At 44.0% G+C, this 17,966-nt stretch overlaps 1 protein-coding gene across 6 annotated transcripts in view; it reads left to right on the forward strand.

The window, feature by feature from the left end:
- Nucleotides 1-2,486: 2,486 nt before the first annotated feature.
- Nucleotides 2,487-17,966, forward strand: part of TBC1D24 (TBC1 domain family member 24) — a 36,757-nt gene continuing 21,277 nt past the window's right edge. The window contains exons 1-5 of one of the 6 annotated variants that reach the window (XM_036392313.2): nucleotides 2,949-3,700; nucleotides 12,340-12,505; nucleotides 13,106-13,300; nucleotides 14,008-14,136; nucleotides 16,573-17,607. In XM_036392313.2, the coding sequence (XP_036248206.1) occupies nucleotides 16,649-17,607 (959 nt within the window). In that variant the 5' untranslated portion in view covers nucleotides 2,949-3,700; nucleotides 12,340-12,505; nucleotides 13,106-13,300; nucleotides 14,008-14,136; nucleotides 16,573-16,648. The other 5 variants (XM_036392309.2, XM_036392311.1, XM_036392312.1 and 2 more) reach the window with 5 other exon arrangements.

Raw genomic sequence — 17,966 nt, forward strand, 5'->3', positions numbered from 1 at the left:
GGGCAGGGCTTGGACCAATCTGGTTTAATGGAAGATGTCCCTGCCCACAGCACAGGGTGGGACTGGATGGGCTTTGAGGTCTCTTCCAACCAAAACCTAGGATTTTATCTTGCCTCTCTGCTCAGGAGCTTTAAGGTAAATATAAAACACCCTCTTAAGACCCTGTTTAAAATGCAGCTGCAAATGGCTCCAAGTCCTCTGTGTATTTTATGTTTCATTATCATGTTTAGTACTTTCCTTGTGGTCCTTTGTGGTTTCCTTTAGATTGTAAAACTTCCAGGTAAGGGATTTGTTATCTCTTTGGCAAGATCCAGCCATACCAAGCTGTGTACATATACAACACCATATAAAAGATTAGTGTTTTATTGGCCAATGAAGCATAGCTAGTTAATAATCTTTAATGTGGCAGTTATTTATCCAGTCGTAAACAGAGCATTGCTGCCAAGCCAAGTCAAATAAACACTATGGAAATCCTTCATCCTTAAAACGAACCAATTTCTGTCCTGGCCATTGTAGGCTTTGGAAAAAAAAAAAAAAAACCTGGCATATTGTTACTGAGCACAATAGTTAGATTTTAAAGCTTTCCTAAGGCAGCAATTGTTTCTAACATCTGCACTGAGCTTTTCCCAGGCCCCAGGGCAGAAGCACAGCCCAAGTTCTCCTCATGCAGCACTGCTTTCTGTGGGATGATGACCAAGGAGCCAAGCAAGGGCTGAGGCTTAATACCTACAGTGTATGCTGTGTACCCTCTGTGTTATCTCTGTGGATGGAGAGCTGCATAGCTGATGTCCTTCAGGAAAGGCCCTGAAGGAGCAGGTCCTGTGGAGATGACATGATCCTGCTCTCTCTCTGAAGAATGAAGCAAATGAGAACAAAGTTGTATGACCAGAACTTCTAAGGACACCATAACAAAAAAAAACGAAAAAAAAAACCACAAAAAAAACCCCAACAAACCCTGCATATGCTAATTGCCTTCATTAAGTACCTTAGTCTCATATATATTACAGTATTACATTGCTCTCTGCTTAGATCATACCATATGTGAAGAAGGAGGAGGCGGATAAGATTGGGGTGTATATAAGGAGGGTAAAAATTTCACCTAGTTAGGAGGAAGACCCAAAAGGACGTCAGAAACAGATGATGGGCTACTAGTCTCCTCTCCCTCCTCCCAAGCATTCATTGTAAGCTTCTACATAAAATGATTATGATTATTATTACCTGAGTTAACACTATACTACTGCTACTGTTTGAACTCTGTCTATCCATCCAGGGCAATTCCAAATCTATTATTTCATAGAATCTTACAATGGTTTGGGTTGGAAGGGATTTTAGAGCTCATCCAGTTCCACCCCCTGCCATGGGCAAGGACACCTTCCACTGTCCCAGGCTGCCCCAAGCCCTGTCCAGCCTGGCCTTGGACACTTCCAGGGATCCAGGGGCAGCCACAGCTGCTCTGGGCACCCTGTACCAGGGCTTCACTATCCTCTGAGTAAAGAATTTCTTCTGAAAATCTAATTAAAACATACTACCTTACAGTTATTCTCCCTTTCCATTCCCCCTTGCATTTCTGCCGCTTCAATAAACCACACTATTCATGAATCTGTGATGGTGAAAGTTCTTATTTAACATTACCAGACTCAGTGTTGAACATGCCCTGTTTGAGAACCTGTGCTCATGGAAGTTCCTATTGAACGCAACCACTTATAGTACCAAACTAGTTATAATAAGAGATTAAGCCCAGCTACCCTCACCCTCTCTGATCCCTAATGACCAGCTGGCTAACAAGGGGATTCTTTTCCACCAAATTTCTATATTCTTATCACAGCACTGCCACAACCACCCTGCCTGCTCCACACTGCCCCTCATTGACACCCACCACTCCTCACAGTCCCTGTCACCCCTCACACTCCCTAAATTTTGGCCTGCACCCCCCTCACAGTCCTTCACTGTGACCCCCTCACAGCCTCCTGTTCCTCCAAAGCTCTCATCAGCCCTCAAAGCCACCCTCATCACCCCTACGTCAGCCCCTCACAGCCCCTCCATCGCCCCTCAGAGCCCCCCTCACCGTCCGTCACAGCCCCTCACCGTCCGTCACAGCCCCTCATAGCCCCTCACCACCCCTCACAGCCCCTCACAGTCCGTCACAGTCCCTCACAGCCCCTCACAGTCCGTCACAGTTCGTCACAGTCCCTCACACCCCTCACGGCCCCCACCACCCCTCACGGCCCCTCACAGTCCCTCACAGTTCGTCACAGTCCCTCACAGTCCCTCACACCCCTCACGGCCCCTACCACCCCTCACAGCCCCTCACAGCCCCTCACGGCCCCTCACAGTCCCTCACCACAGCCCCGCTCGGCCCCAGGGCCGCGGACGCTCCGCGCGCGCCCGCCCGCCCCGGCCCGGCAGGACCGCGTGCGCGCGCCCGTCCCACCGCTGCCGCGCCCTCTGCGCAGGCGCGGGGCTGCTCGCGCCCCCGATCCCGCCGGACGCGGCCCGGAGCGGCGGAGAGCGGTGAGGGTGAGCGTGGCTCCGGGAGTCGACTGAGGGGGATGGAACTCGGTGTCGGGCGGTAGCATCGCGGCAGCATCCTCCGGCGAGGGGCCGGGAGGGAGCCGGAGGGGGCCGGCTCCGAGACCGGCCTTCGTCAGGCCCCCGTGTCCGGGCCACGGGTCGCTGGCTGTGCTCGTGCGAGACCAAGCAGCAGCTGCGGGTGAGGCTCGAGCGCGGCCCCAGCCGCTGTGTCTGGCCGCGGGCTCCAGAATCCGGGGCGGAACCTCCGGGGGTGTCGGTGACCGGAGAGCGGGCGCTGGTCCCTGCGGCGAGCCGGCCGTGGGGGCTCTGGGCTGCGCCTGGGGCTGGCTCGGTGTGTGGAGGGGCTGGAAGATGTTCGAATGGCTTGCGTGAGCCTCAGGAGCCGGGCAATGCCTGAGGATCTTCTGCCCGCTGGTGACGCTCGCCCCGGCACGCACAGTTTACCCCTGTTCTGCCAGCCCACCCCCGCAGCGGGGCAGCGGATCTTGGCAGGGAGAGCTCTCTAAGCCTAGCCCTTGTGTTCTGCTGCCTCTGCCTTCAATGTTTTTGAAATTTCTATAATGAAAGTAGAATTTTGTTGAGAGTTTGTTTTCACCTTGGTCTTTCCGGCCCATCCTTCAGTGAAAATTGCTGCTGGAATATTTGGGCTGGCACACTGTTAGCCACCAAACACCAAATTTAGAGTGCTGGCTGGAACCTGCCAAAATGCTCCCCAGCCTCTCTGGGCCTGTGAACAAGCAAGCAATAGCCGGGTGGATGCAGCTGATGCTCAGCTGATTCTGGTCCCAGGGCAGCAGGAGGGAGGGCACCTCTCAGGTGCTGTGGACTTGTGAAGAGAGGACAGTGAGACCTTCTCCTTTGAACTGTATTATCTCAATCCTTGTGTTTTTATATCCAATTCCTACAAGAAGCTGGAGCATCTGAAAGCTTTTCTGGCTTAGAGGAAATCCCAGTAGGATTTTCAGAGCATACAGGAGTAACCAGAGCATAGAAATAATATGGATCAAATCTAGGGCACTGTATTACCAGAACAGGGAATTCCCTGGTGTTGGAATTTCCTTCTCTCTGTAATCACTAGCTGTTAGACTGTTGCAAAAGACTTCTCCAAGGTGGTTACTCAAGAACAACAATGATAACTCAAGTTCAAGGATTCCAGCAACGTTTTATGGTAACTTTTTGTTCCTTCCAAGCAATACATGATACTTATATCCTTTGTAATTTTCAAAACAGCTGTGGATAGTATTGAACAATAATTAGCTGTTGGGAATCTTTGTACTGAAAGTCTTTTCTGTCATTAATATTTGAAAGTTTGCAGGTGTTCCCATGGCCAGAAATTTTAACTCAAAGAAAAACAGCTTTCTCCCTGTTTTTCTTTGGGTTTGTTTATTTGTTGTTTGTTTGTTTGTTTTGAGGGGGTTGTTGTTTTGTTTTGTTTGAGATTTTTTAGTGGTGGGGGGGGTTGTGGTTTTTGTTTTTTTCTTTGTTTCTGGGGGGTTTGTTTGTTTGGGGCTTTTGGGTTTTTTTGCTGTTAATGATTAAGTGCTGCCAAGTAAATGTTTCTAGCAGGCTGTTTGTGGATCCATCACATATTTAAGTACCTCTGCTCTTCCCAGCTCACTCCTTTTTTTTTTGATCTTTGTTTTCTCCCTTTGGTTGTATTCACTTATTTGTTCTGTTAATCTGAAATCTTTAAGGGCCTCCATCCTCTGATCCCCCTGTTATTTGGACTGTAAAGAAAAATGGGAAAAGAAGCTATCCCTGTACTAAAATAACTGTCTGTGTTTTTAAGGCAAGCAAAGCAGTCCACACTGCATGGGTGTCTCACCATCTCCAATACCAAGGTTATTGCAGTCTGATAATGCATTGTTTAGGCATTATTGTTGGCTTGTGTTGTCTGCATTGTCTGGCATTTGTTTAGGTTGTAAGTGCCTTTGCTTTAGTGCTGAAGAGACATACAGCCAGGGACAAGCACATTATTGGTAACATACCATAACTTAGGTCCTTGCTGTTGTTCTGGCTCTGCAGAATTCCCCCTGCCTTCCCTGTTAGGTTGGAGAGGCAGCTGGAGCTGCTGCTGTTGGGCTGTGTGGCTACATGCTCAAGCACAGATGAGTCTGTGTTACCACTCAAAATTGATAAACTGTGTTACTGGTCTGAAAGAAAAGTAGCTCCTTTTATTCTGTCTCTACAGCCTTGAATTAGGATTAAAGAACTACAATTTTTCTCAAATTTGATTGGGGATGCCTTTATTTTCAGGTTTATTTGCAATAGTCTGACACAATTGAATGGAGTGTGTTGGCGGGTGCAGTAGGTTTTGTTGCAGAAATGGTGTTCTTGAGCTATTTCCTGCTTTGGTACTTGACCAGTCACCTGATACAAAAATAGGTCTTATTGCACTATAATTAATGACTGACTGGCTTGGAGTCCACATGTGTTGATGGGAATATGTGCTGGTGAGGTCCTGTTCTGGACTCGAATGTTTTAAAATCCCTGACGTTAATGGAAGTGCTTGTATCTGTGGTGTTCATACTCTTAGGCTTTAACAGAACTCATTTTTTCTCCTCCTGCTTAAACTTCTGCAGTTAGAGAACAATTGCCTGAACTTTCAGAAATGTTGCAAAAGACCATGAGCTGTTGATTCCCACTGTCTTGTGAAGGAGACTCAGGAGATATCTAGGCGACTGCCAATGTCTGCGTTAAGGAGTGTGCTGAATGTTGCTTGAGGTGTAGGCAGCTACATCACCGCAGAACCACAGAGTGGTTTGGCTTGGAACAGCCCCTAAGGCCCATCTTGTTACATCCCCTGCCATGTCCAGGGATACCTTCCACTGTCCCAGGTTGCTCCATCCAGCCTGGCCTTGGACACTTCCAGGGATCCAGGAGCAAGGATTCCAGCTTCTCTGTGACTGCCAAGGCCTCAACACCCTCACAGAAAAGAATTTCTTCCCAGTATCTAATCTAAACTTACTCTTTGTCAGTGTAAAATCCTTTCTCCCTCTCCTGATTATGTTGTCAAATAAGTGTAACTCAGGTGTAGCTGCCAAAATTCACTTCATTATTTTGTTATTTTTTATGGGGAAAACAACTTAAAGGAGAAATAAATCGTCCACAAGTACAAGTGTAGTGACTGTGTTTCAGAAAACTTGTACTGTTATTGCCAAATCTGCTACACTGACTATCAACAGTTTGAAAAGAAAAATAACATTCAGATTAGTTTGAATTTTTCTACTTAATAGGACAAGGGCCAGATACCAACTCTCAGTGAATCAGCTGTTCTAACCCCATTGTCCACTGCATATCATCAGAGTATAGTTGGGTTTGTTTCAGAACTGGTGATTCAAACACTGCTTAGCTGGAATTCCAAAATCATGTACCTGTGCAGGAATTACCTATTAGTCCCTGGAAGAGAGACACTTTCCAGAGATTGCCTATTTAATGTAGACTTTGTACATCCTGTAGAGAATAGGGGGGGGGGCTAAAAGTATTTGTGACACAGCTGCCACAAGTAGTAATCCTGCTTGTGATTTTAGAGACTGAAATGAGTTGTTGATGCTGCAAGCACTTTAATAATGTGGTTATTTAGCTGTTCTCTTTGGTGAGGGTGTTTGTCACCTTGTTTTCTATAGCGCAGTTTTAGGAATGTAGGTTGGAAGCTATGCATGCAGATAACTTTTTTTTTTTTAAGGTGTGGAGGTCAGTGGTGCACCTGATGCATATCAGTGTTGCCCAGTGCACTGTTGAAAAAACAGTCTAGTTTTTACAGATTATTTTTCACCTCACAAACAGACCAAACAGAAGGTAGTAAGTTATAAGAAGATCTGTACAGTCACAAGTTCTAAGATAAGGGTTAATAAAAGCACTTCAGTCTGAGTGGCAGAGGAGTTTTGGGATTCTTTTTGTTTAATAGTTTTGTTTTGTAATATCTTCATTCTATAAAGAAAATGTTTGTTTTCTAATCTGGATGTGGAGACAGGATTCTGCTTCTGGTTTACATTTCAATATGCCTGTATCCTCCAGGTGAGAGACTTGGAATCCATTGGCCAGTGCAGTGCCACTGGAGAGAGAAGTAGGTGTGTTGTGGGAGCGTCGGGCGGTAGGACGGAGACAGAGATCTCTGAAGCCAGGTCGTGGAACTTGGGGTTTATTGCAAAGGGCCTGGGCCAGCCACAGCTCAGAGCAGGCCCAAGAGAAGAGAGGGGTAGAGAGGATGAGAGGGTAAGAGAGCGAGGTTCCCATTACAATACAATAAATCTTCTGTGTTGAATATTCTAATTCTCACTAACCAATCTAGTACAATACACAAATCCTATAGCATTTACATACAGCCTATAAGAATCATTACATTACCATACTGTGTTACTTTTTAAACCCTATAAACTCCTCTTTGGACCCCTTCTGCCAAGCTGTAGGGTCTGCTCTGACCCTTGGACCTGTCTGCAAGCAGAGGGTGTTGTTTCATCAAAAGGGGATCACCTTCAGCCGGCCATGCCATTGTTTTCCAGTTGTTCAGTAACTAAGATGTCTCAAAGCTTGCTTTTATTTCAATCTCACTTATAGTTTCTATATTCTCAAAATCTTTTGCCAGACAATCATATTTATAAGGCTTTCCTGTTTCATCTTCCCCAACAGTGTGTCACATGTGTTAAATCTCTTCAAGTTTGCTCAGAGCCAGCACATGGGTACAGAGCACCCTCAACAGCAAAGCTTCCTGTAAAACCTGTGCCCTGGATTCTGAACTCTATGACAGGGCCAGTCACCCAAAGTTCTCTCCCCAGAAAGACTAGAAGATTAGCAGTATAGTATGCACTAATAGTAAGATTATAAACTTTGCAACCCGTCTGTTGTAATTTTGAAATCACAATCAAAGTAATGCAGGACTAGTGTGGGATTTCACACTCATCAGTTTTTCATTACGTGGTGCTGTTTCTGTACCTTTGCTGCTACACAGGAGTGTTTGTTGCTATTATTTTAATTGAGCATAAGTTTAGAAAGATGACAGAAATAAGTACCAAGATAAAGCAATGTGTTGTTCCAGTTCCCTGAAATGGAGCTTTTGGCTGAGCTTAGGTTCTCCTTTACTTGTAAAGTGTAGTAGGTGTCTGAATATCTCCCCTGTGTAGGGTAATCTACACTTGATTTCAGGAAAGGGTAGTCCATTACAGGGCATACCAAATTATTGAAGCTCTTCTTCTGAGCAAGGTCAGAAGAAAGGAAAAAAGTCTGTAGGGTTTTGCAGGGCTGCAAAAAAATTAAATTCTGACTAAAATGACAGCTTTAACTCTTTTTTATAGGCTCATCTTACTGTAAATTGGCTTTTGCTTTCCAAGAGAAAACTGCTGTGCCCTTATACTTAATGTATACAATCATGAAATAGTCTGAGATAATAAGGTTTCCCTTCCCTGTTTTTAGCTGCTGGCTGAAGTTATGGGAGCACAGATCTCCCCTGGAATAAAAACGTTGTGGGGATAACTGTTGGCAGGAATGAAGTGTACATCTCCATTTGTTTACTACACATACAAGAAGTGTGTGTAGTGATTTCCATATGCTCAGCATGGTTAAGGATTTGTGTGCTCCATTACACCAGGGTTACGGCTGCATCCACACCCTTCCCAATTTAGGTACCCCTTAAGCTCTCCAACACTGCCCCTCAAGGCTTTATATGTTCATGTATTGTTGCACTGAGGAGATCTTAAACCATTATAAACATGTATTATCAGTTAATTTTACAGAAGAATTAAACTGGCAGAAGTATCCACACAGATACTTGAATTTTTTTTTTACTAAATTGTCTTTTTGTTCTGTTTTAAAGATGATATGGGGAATTGGGATCTTGGCTGGTTTCCTTAACAGACTTTAAATGACACCATTCATATTTTGAACCTTTCTCAAGAGAGAATGTCCAGCAGTCATCTGTGTGGGTGTGTTTTTGAATATTGGGGGGAAAATTATTCTGAGCATTAGTTTTTAAAAATGACCATATGTATTTGGTATATTGTATATATATACAATATATTGCCATGCACTGGGAAAGCCTTCTTGGCAAACATCTCTCCTAGTGACGCCCTTTCCTGGTATTTCAGATTGTGTCTTCTGCTTGTGAAAATATACCTGTGTTTCCATTCATGCTGTGAACTGCTGTTCTGGACCTGAAGAAACTCTAAATTTAAAGAAATAACACATGGCTGCATGTACCTGTAAAGTACATGTTCCTGCACCTTCTGGTTTAGATAAGAGGAAAATGAATAAATCAGTGTTTGACAGAAACCAATGCAGTCACTCTGTCTGAGAGAAGAAAATATCATCAACAGATATTTAAATATGTTTTTCTGCCAGTAAATGTAGTGGAAAAGAGTCTCAAGGTGATAGATGTCAAACTGACAGCATCCAGTGCAACAGAGAGGGAAAAGGGATTGTATTATTGTGTATGGATTTGATACCATATCAAGTTTATCACTGACAGTCAACACTGTCTTTGGTTCTACGTAGTTGACTGTACTTCCAAACAGAGAAAGATATAAGTGTTATGGGAAAGTTAAAATAATAAGACCAAAGATTGTATGTTCAGAGTCAGAGGTTGCTGTTGAGGGGATACATGTTTGTAGTTATTTCCAATTTTGCAACCAAGGGAAGACAAATAATTAGCACAACATGAAGGATTTTTTCAGCCTTACAGTTTGGAAGGACCAGAAAGAAAACTCAGACTATGTAGTCAGAAAATTGTATTGATCCTTTTGCACTACTTTGACAGGTATCTTTTTTATAATGGATCATTTTTAATGCATCATGTAAGATAGTTTTGCAGTTAAGTGCAGTTTTCGTCTGGAGGCAAAAAAGGTAGGAATTACCCTCTCTTTAATTTTACTGTTTGTTCCTTGAGTGTTTTTATGGTGTAGGCAGGAGAGAAAGCTACTGACCTATGGCTTTGATAACGTTTGCCTCCAGTATCCTCTTACAATGCTCTGCTCTTTAGCCTTTTTGAACCTTTGTGGAGCCATTAACCATTTCTTTCCTCTTACATTTTTTCAACAAAAATGTGTTGTGTTTTTCCCCAGCCTTTTATCTTGTTTGGTTCTGTGTGTGCCTTTTTGGTATCTTACTGCTCACAGCACCCACAGGGACTGGACATCAGAAGTGCTTGTGTCATCCCAACCCAGAGATGGGAAGGAGGGGATGCTTTGTAAGTGCTTGCAGCTATAAGATGTATTTAAATTAGATGTTAGGAAGAAATTCTTTCCTCAGAGGATGGTGAGGCCCCGGCAGAGGGTGCCGGGAGAGGCTGTGGCTGCCCCATCGCTGGAAGTGTCCAAGGCCAGGTTGGACGGGGCTTGGAGCAACTTGGGACGGTGAAAGGTGTCCTTGTCCATGGCAAGGGGTGGAATGAGATGATCTTTAAGGTTTCTTCTGACCCAAACTGTTCCATCGTTCTATGGCATACACATTCTCCTAAATATATGCTACTATCACTTACCTGCCCAGCAGTGAGGAAGTGCTGTGTCTGAATGTGCGTCTGAACTTTAATGAAGTGCACAACAAATTAATTACAGATAATTTAGACTGTTTAGGAAGGTGATAGTATGTTCCTAAGAAACAAAACATGGGATTCTAGGACAAACTCTGTTACTGTGCTTCATACACAGTGGTAATATCTCAAGAGAAATCATCTAAATGCCTAAAAGTATTTGCCCTGTAGAGTGCTCTGATATCAGGTCTTTATCAGTTACTTGGGAAATTGAGAGGTTTTTAGACTTTGTCCTAAGAGCATATCAAAAACCCAGCAGGAAGCATCTAATAATCTGCTATCACACTATTGCTAAACTTGTAATAGAACATTGTCAGGAATTTTATCGTGGCGCCCAGCTTGTGAGTACAGAGTGCCCAGGGCACATAGAGATCGAACTGCATTTAACCACGTTAAAGCAATCCATTGAGCTCTGTGTACTCTGCTGGAAGGGATCATCACTGCACAATGCAGCCACGTGCTCCCAAACACTCTGCATGAAATGAGATGGTCGCTTTCTGATGCTAAATGGAGTGTTTAATTCAAGCTATGAAACACATGTGCACCAGGGAGGGGTGGCAAAGTTACTGTTGAGGCTGTACAACTGTACTTCTGATCAGGAGGTGTTTGGGTGCAGGGGGAACAGTGATGTCCAGTCTTGTTCCCAGATCCATGTAGCAGAGATGTCAAGGTGTGCTGCTCTAAGTCCAGGACTGGGAAAGCTGCAGGATGCACTGAAATACTGGGGGAGAAGAGGGAAGCTGCCTGCCACTTGTCTTTTGTTCTGCAGTTATTACTACCTTGCTGAGTTGCTTTGTGCTTCTGTCAGACTTTTCTTTATGAAGCAAACATCTCAGAGGTGATTGAGTACCCCTCAAGATTGGAATTCATCTCAGACTTCTGGGGTTAATTTCATCTTACTGTGAAAAGCACTAGTAGCAAGCAGTCTTGAGGAAGCAGTTCTCATTATCTCTTCATGTGCCTTCTGCATGGATTAGTTGCACAAGGTTATGAAAAAGAATAAATTTGAGTCTTTTCCATGCGTACAACACTGGTCAGAAATATAAACGCCAAAGGATAGGCTGCAGGTCTGGAGGATTATGTTACTCTTCATTTGAAGGGCAGCAAAAAGGAAAATTAGCTTTCTATTAGAACCTTAAAAAAATGCCTGCCAAAATGTTGGTTGACTGTATCTGTACATAGCAAAGAGCTAAATCTAAGGTGGTGTAACTGCTCATGCACGAGATGAAAAATGTAATTTTCAAATTTGGTAGTTCCTTTTATAGAGCAACTACACTGGATTAAAATAAGTGTTTTAATAATCTTTTAAGGTGTAGGCAGACTTTCAGAACACAAAGTTGCAAGAATACCTAAATGGAATGGGGAACCAGGATCTGCTGATTAATTATTGCTTGGGTTTTTAGGACACTCTCTTATGTTTATTAAAAGCAATATCAAATAATGTAATCTCAGGCTTCAGCCAAAGTTGGAATTATTTTTAAGAAGTTTAGACTGAATATGTTACTACTGTATTTTATGTGCTGTCACTTTGAAAGAAATAATTGCCCTCTGAGTTAGTTGTAGTTCAGATATTTCAGTTTGCTAGTTCCTGCATTTTGTAAAGAAAAAACAAACTAACCCCTTTAATAATAAGATAATTATTGTAAATAATAAAATTCTTGAACTTGCCCTCAGCCATGTTATCTTTAGTAAAATTGTAAGCTTATATTCCCAAAACTGAAAGTAAGTAATAATTCAAATCTTTTTTTTTCTGATATGTTTTTAAACACTTTCTTAGAATTTTTCTTTGTAGACAGTATGGGAATTTCCCTGTCACACTTGGCTTCACTGCTGTGTGTTTTATACAGATTCAGACAGTTTTCAGCAGTCTTCTGAAAGCAGTCCAAAAGACAATGGGAAGAGCTAAGGGAATGAAATGGAAAATGTGGCTAGAATAGCAAGCTAAATATTTCCTGAAAATTCAGTCATTGACTTAAAATCATGCAGGTTGCTGTGGGCTTTGCTTGGGTTTAAATTGTAACGGTTGCTTGCCTGCTTCAGAGTTTAAACTTAATCTTGAAAAAGCTTTTGCCTGTGCTGCAGCCATTGTTGGCAGATCCTCAGTATGCATTTTTCTAGTTCTACTTCTCACTTGTGTACTTGCTTTTTTTTTTTCTATATTGCACTTACCTGAAGAGCTCAGTTAAAAACTAATAAATTTAACAATCTACAATTGCAGGGTAGTTATGAAGAAGAAAGCTCTTTCTCCTGGTTCTGTTCTTCTATTTAATTCCTGCTTTTTTTTAAAGTCAGTCTGATTAGAAAGGATAATGACTGCTTACTACAGAACTTGAAAGTTTTGTGGCTGCTCAGAGAAGCTGTAGCTGCCCCTGGATCCCTGGAAGGGTTGGACAGGGCTTGGAGCAGCCTGGGATAGTGGAAGGTGTCCTTGCCCATGGCAAGGGGTGGAATGAGGTGAGCTTTAAAGTCCCTTCCAACCCAGAATGTTCTGTGTTTCTATGGTTGTTACAAATAATGCTTTTTTTTTTTTTTTTTTTTTTTTTTTTGCTACTTTATCCAATGCCCTTATCATTCTATGCCAACACATACTAGACTGCATTTCAGTTCTGTGCTGTTCAGGCGCTCATCCATCCTGTTGTCCCCGTCTCCAGTTAGGGGACATTTACCATAACATGATGTTGACTTCTCTAAAGCAGGAGGGAAAGTGGTTTGCTGCAATAAGGGGCTGTAAATGAGTCTCTGCCTGCCTATAGCCATATCTCTATATATACATTTTATTCTGAAATGTTTTTTTCTCTTCTGCCTGTCTTACCCTCCTTTATATGGAGGGGTAAGCAAGGTAGTTCAGGTGAATATGGGACTTTGTGACACAACTGAACTCTCACACAGCCATCGTCTAGTTTTACCCCCTTCCTGAAACTCCAGCCTTCCTCCAAATACAAGTCTGTACTGCCTGCTCATTTCCTTGTGGTGGGAGGGATGGGCAGGAGACAGCCCTGACTCACTGGCTCTTGACTGCTGAGGGTGACATCTTCTATCTCCTCTTCCCAGCAGCCCAAAGTTAAACACTGCCCTTTACACGATTACCAGAAGAGAGAGAACTTGCCTCACAGAAGGGGAGGATGATTCAGAAAGAGTTGAGGAGGAGTTGAAGGCTGGCTGGAATTTTCCTGAGATTTCTTGGGCTCTTCTGTGGCAAGTAAATCCTCCCTGTTTGAGGCCTGCTGGCTTACAGTAGCTGCTGGCAAGGTATCAGGAGCTATGCACCATTACACTGGAGCACACAAGTTCTGTTGGTTTTGCAAGCACAGTTAAGAGCTGGTCATGCTCTGGCAGCCCTGACAATGCCCAATTGCTTTGCTGTCACTTTTTATTGCAACATCTAGACCTGTGAAAAGTATAAGCAGCCAGACCTACTTGCAGACCCCACAGATTTATCCCAGCCAAAAAATGTATAAAACTGTGAGCTCAAATTAAAACTTCTGGCAGTCTGACTGCCACGGATTTCAATGAGCTTTAAGAGCAGACATTAATGAAATTCATTAGTTCCTGGAATGGGCAATAATTGCCAGAGTGAAAAATGTCTGTTTGATGCAGCCTCTAAGTATGCCTGTGTATCTTAAAAAATAAGACAGGAGAAGAAGGTTTACAGGGGAAAAAAGAAAAAGCCAAAATGAATCTGGGTGTCTTAGAAGTTGTCTTATATGATGAACATTTTACATAACCCTCCCTAATATAAATCTAAGCAGCTCCCAAGGGATGATGGCAGAAGGTAGAAGCATGCTGGAGATACCAGCAAGCACAAGGCAGTGATAGTTTCTATGCTGAAATGTCCAGGAACAGAATGGTTCATCTTTCCATGCTTTTGCCACTGCAAAGTAGGATTAAATTTCTCTTCTACAAAAGGACGTTATTTTAGGATTTTAATTAAAAAGTAATGTTTCTGTGATTCCCAGGTGGAGAATTACTGAAAAATGTTCACTTCCCTGGAGCTGACATTGGCTCTGCGATGGACTGGTGTCCTGCTGTTACTGGATCTCCAGGAAACACATGCTGAGCTCACACTGAGACCCCACAGCTGAACTGTGTAAGATATCTCACTTTCAGAACTGGAGTCAGGACTATGTGTTGCCTCCTTTAATTACAGTCTGAGAATTGGTTTTATATGTGGAGGAATGCAACAAAAAGAAATGGTGAGCATTTCTGTATTGCTCTTACACTGTAAGAATGATGTTCTAAAACCAGTCTTCTTTTTATAAAAAAGGCATTAATTAAATATGGTAGAGAAGAGCCATCCAAAAGCATTCTCTGAAGGGCTCCTGCATGCTGCTGCCAAACTTTTAAAAGAGGAGTTAAATTTGGGACTTTCAGCATGTGATTCCAAAATACCCAGGTTAGCATTTACTCAGAATCTAGAACTGTCTGGATTGGCTGCTATGGCTGCTTCAGGCAAAACGTTTGATTTTCTTTTCCAAAGGTGCAGCTATGAGGATGAGATCTCATCTTGATGGTATATCTTCCTTAAGAGCTTCAAACCATTTTAAAGCACCTGATTTATGGAATGTAGCAGTGTGGAAAATGGATGGTGTTTGCTGCTACCTTCCTGAAAGCATCTTCTGAGAAAGCCGCTCGGGCAGGCACAGACAGTTCCTCAGTCCACACTCACACCACAGATAGGTCAGCGAAAAAAGATGGAAAAGGTCTCTGTATAGAGTTCCAGCAAGGCTTATTGTAGAGTCATGCTGAAGGAGTCCAGGGACAGAAGACAACGAAGCAATGCAGTGTCCTGGGTTAAGTATGGGGTCAGGGGCGGTACAAGGGCAGGGCAGAGGGCAATGACCTATAGGTAAAGGGCAGTGACCTATAGAGAACTGAGGTAAATTAGCATAGTGCTGCAGAGCACCATGGGAAAAAACCTTTTCCTCTCACCCTAAGCAGTGACACATTCTCAAAGCCTATGGCAGATTCTTCCGGGGCATTAGAAGTTCCCTTAATAGGCTCAAAGGCCTCCAGAATGGAAGACCATGCCAGTAAAGGTCAAGTTCCATGCGTTTTTCAGTCTATCAATACTGGAATGGCTAAGAGTTCTTTGGAGGCCTTTCAGTGAATATTTTCATTGCTTTAACCTTGCTATATAACATCTTAATTGGACAGAACAGTTTTATGGGCCTGTTGGATTTTATAGGGATTGTCTGCCTTTGCAGAATGTGCAGCTTCCACAGCCGTGTTTGCAGCTTTAGTTGGACACTGAGGGCACATGGGCAGAGGTTCCAGCACTCAGCAGAGCTGCTGCAACAGTGGAGGTTATTGTGCATCCCCTTCTGGCTTTGCACTGGCTGATTAAAGCCAGTTTGGATGTAGCCTTTAGTGGTCACAGCCACACTCTCTGCTGGGACACAGGTGTGCTTTGAACCTGGAGCCAGCAGGTAGATCAGGTAAACCTGGCACAAGGCACTAGAGACTAGAACCTGATGTTTCAGCTCCTGGTGCTGTCACAAAGGTTTCTGTGGCATCTCCAATGGGAGAGCTGTTGTGTGCCCCTGTCACAGGGCATGGCCAGCATCCAGAGCAGCACTTAGAAAATCTAAGTGCTTTAATGAAGGTGTTTGAAACTGACTTGACCCTGTGCTGCAGTCTGGAAGCCGGGTTCTTGTCCTGCACAAGTCTCTCTTCTGGCACTAGCAGTGATCTGGCTGACTGTACAGCTGCACACTGTCATTGAAGTTGGAAAAGACCTCCAAGATTGAGTCCAACCTTTGACCAATCACCACCTTGTCAACTAGATCAGAGCACTAAGTGTTACATCCCATAATTTCTTGAATGCTTCCAGGGATGTTTCTTGAACACTGTTCAGGGACAGTGATTCCACCACCTCCCTGGGCAGCCTGTTCCAATGTCTGACCACTCTTTCCATGAACAAATCTTATCCAATGGAAGAGGAAAATTGTACCAGATTAACAAGCTAATCTCAGTGACTATGTGGTCACACAAGTGTTATTACAAAGAAATTACTTAGAGGACGTGGCTGTGGTTAGTAGGAGCACAGTGTATCTCCTCAGTGGCTGCACTGTCTGAGAACAGCGTACACTCCCTATGAGACTGTATCCTTCTAGTATAAGTGTCACTTTATACTTCCCCAGAGAAATGGAAAGAGAGATTGCAAATTGAACATACTTTGCAATATGTTTTTGGTTTTTTTGCAATGGGAGTCTTCTGTTCTCTTAAGTAGGATGTTAATGTAAAGGTCCATGCCTCAGCTTGGACTTTCAGTTAGGGAAATTAATTTCTTGGAGACATGTCCTCGGGATCAGCCTCTTGGCTGGCTTTGATCAATTACTGCAGGAGGAGTTACTGACAGAATGGAAGAAAAGTTTGGCTTAAAAATAAAAAGGCATCTTTAACTTTCTTTGCTTTAGAAAACAGTTTTGCCATTGCAGGAACAAGTATGCACAGATCTGTGTTCATAAAGAAAATAAGACATCTGTTACTCAAATGTCTCGGTTTTTACTTCCCTTTTGCAGACAAATCCAAGAGTCCATCAATGACTAACTAAAGTCTCAGTTTTCATGATTTATGTGATTTGCTTCTCCTGGAGCCATGGATGAATACAGCCGCTTTGTGGACTGGGACAAAATGGATGTGAGTGCCCAGAGCCAGGATACAAAAGAGCTCACCTGCACAGACTTACATGAGCTCAAGCAGCTCGCCCGGCAGGGCTATTGGGCCAAAAACCACTCTCTGAGAGCCAAAGTGTACCACAAACTCATCAGCAATATCCCATGCCGTACAGTGACCCCAGATGCAAACGTGTACCGAGACATCGTGGTGAAGATCATTGGAAAACGCAACAGCAGCTCCCTTCCACTACCAGAGTTCGTGGACAACAGCCTGATCCCCACGTACTGCCTGAACGCGGAGGGCGTCGGGGCAGTCAGGAAGATCATCCTGTGCATTGCCAATCAGTTCCCGGACATCTCGTTCTGCCCGGCGCTGCCCTCGGTGATCGCGCTGCTCCTGCACTACAGCAAGGACGAGGCCGAGTGCTTCGAGCAGGTCTGTCGCATCCTGGCTTGCAATGACCCATCCAAGCGGCTCATCGACCAGACCTTCCTGGCCTTCGAGTCCTCCTGCATGACCTTCGGGGACCTGGTGAACAAGTACTGCCAGGCAGCCCACAAGCTGATGGTGGCAGTGTCTGAGGATGTGCTGGAGGTGTACTCAGACTGGCAGCGGTGGCTCTTTGGAGAGCTCCCCATGGCATACATTGCGCGGATCTTTGACGTCTTCCTGGTGGAGGGGTACAAAGTTCTCTATCGTGTCGCTCTGGCTCTTCTGAAATTCTTTCACAAAGTCAGAGCTGGGCAGCCCATGGAGTCTGACAGCATCCAGCAGGACATTCGAGCCTTTGTGAGGGATATCGCCAAGTCGGTGTCCCCAGAGAGGCTCCTGGAAAAAGCCTTTGCTATCCGCCTTTTCTCTCGGAAGGAGATCCAGCTCCTGCAGATGGCCAATGAGAAGGCTTTGCAGCAGAAGGGCATCACGGTCAAACAGAAAAGGTAGGGCTCAGCACAGGTAACCTGAGCAATCCCCTGAATTTTCCCAGTGTGGGGAGCAGTCTTGGGTGACTGGTGGGGAAGCTCCACTGGTGCATGCTGGTGTCTGCTGATGCACTTTCTCTGCAGAAAAACTCAGCAGCTCCAAAATCAAGCGTTGCTGGGATTGTAATGGGAACTTTAAATGAAGTACTGTGATACAAGAGGAACAGAAGTTTCTTGTAGTTTGCTCAATTATGAATTTATATGGGTATATATTAATTACAAGTATCATATCTCAAAAGTGTGTTTAATAAGCAGTTCTCAAACTAAAAGGCATTTTAGCAAAGTTGGTGTAGTGGTTTTGGTTCGCCAATTTGAGA

Source organism: Molothrus ater, chromosome 16, assembly GCF_012460135.2.
Source record: "Molothrus ater isolate BHLD 08-10-18 breed brown headed cowbird chromosome 16, BPBGC_Mater_1.1, whole genome shotgun sequence".
Lineage (NCBI taxonomy): Eukaryota > Metazoa > Chordata > Aves > Passeriformes > Icteridae > Molothrus > Molothrus ater.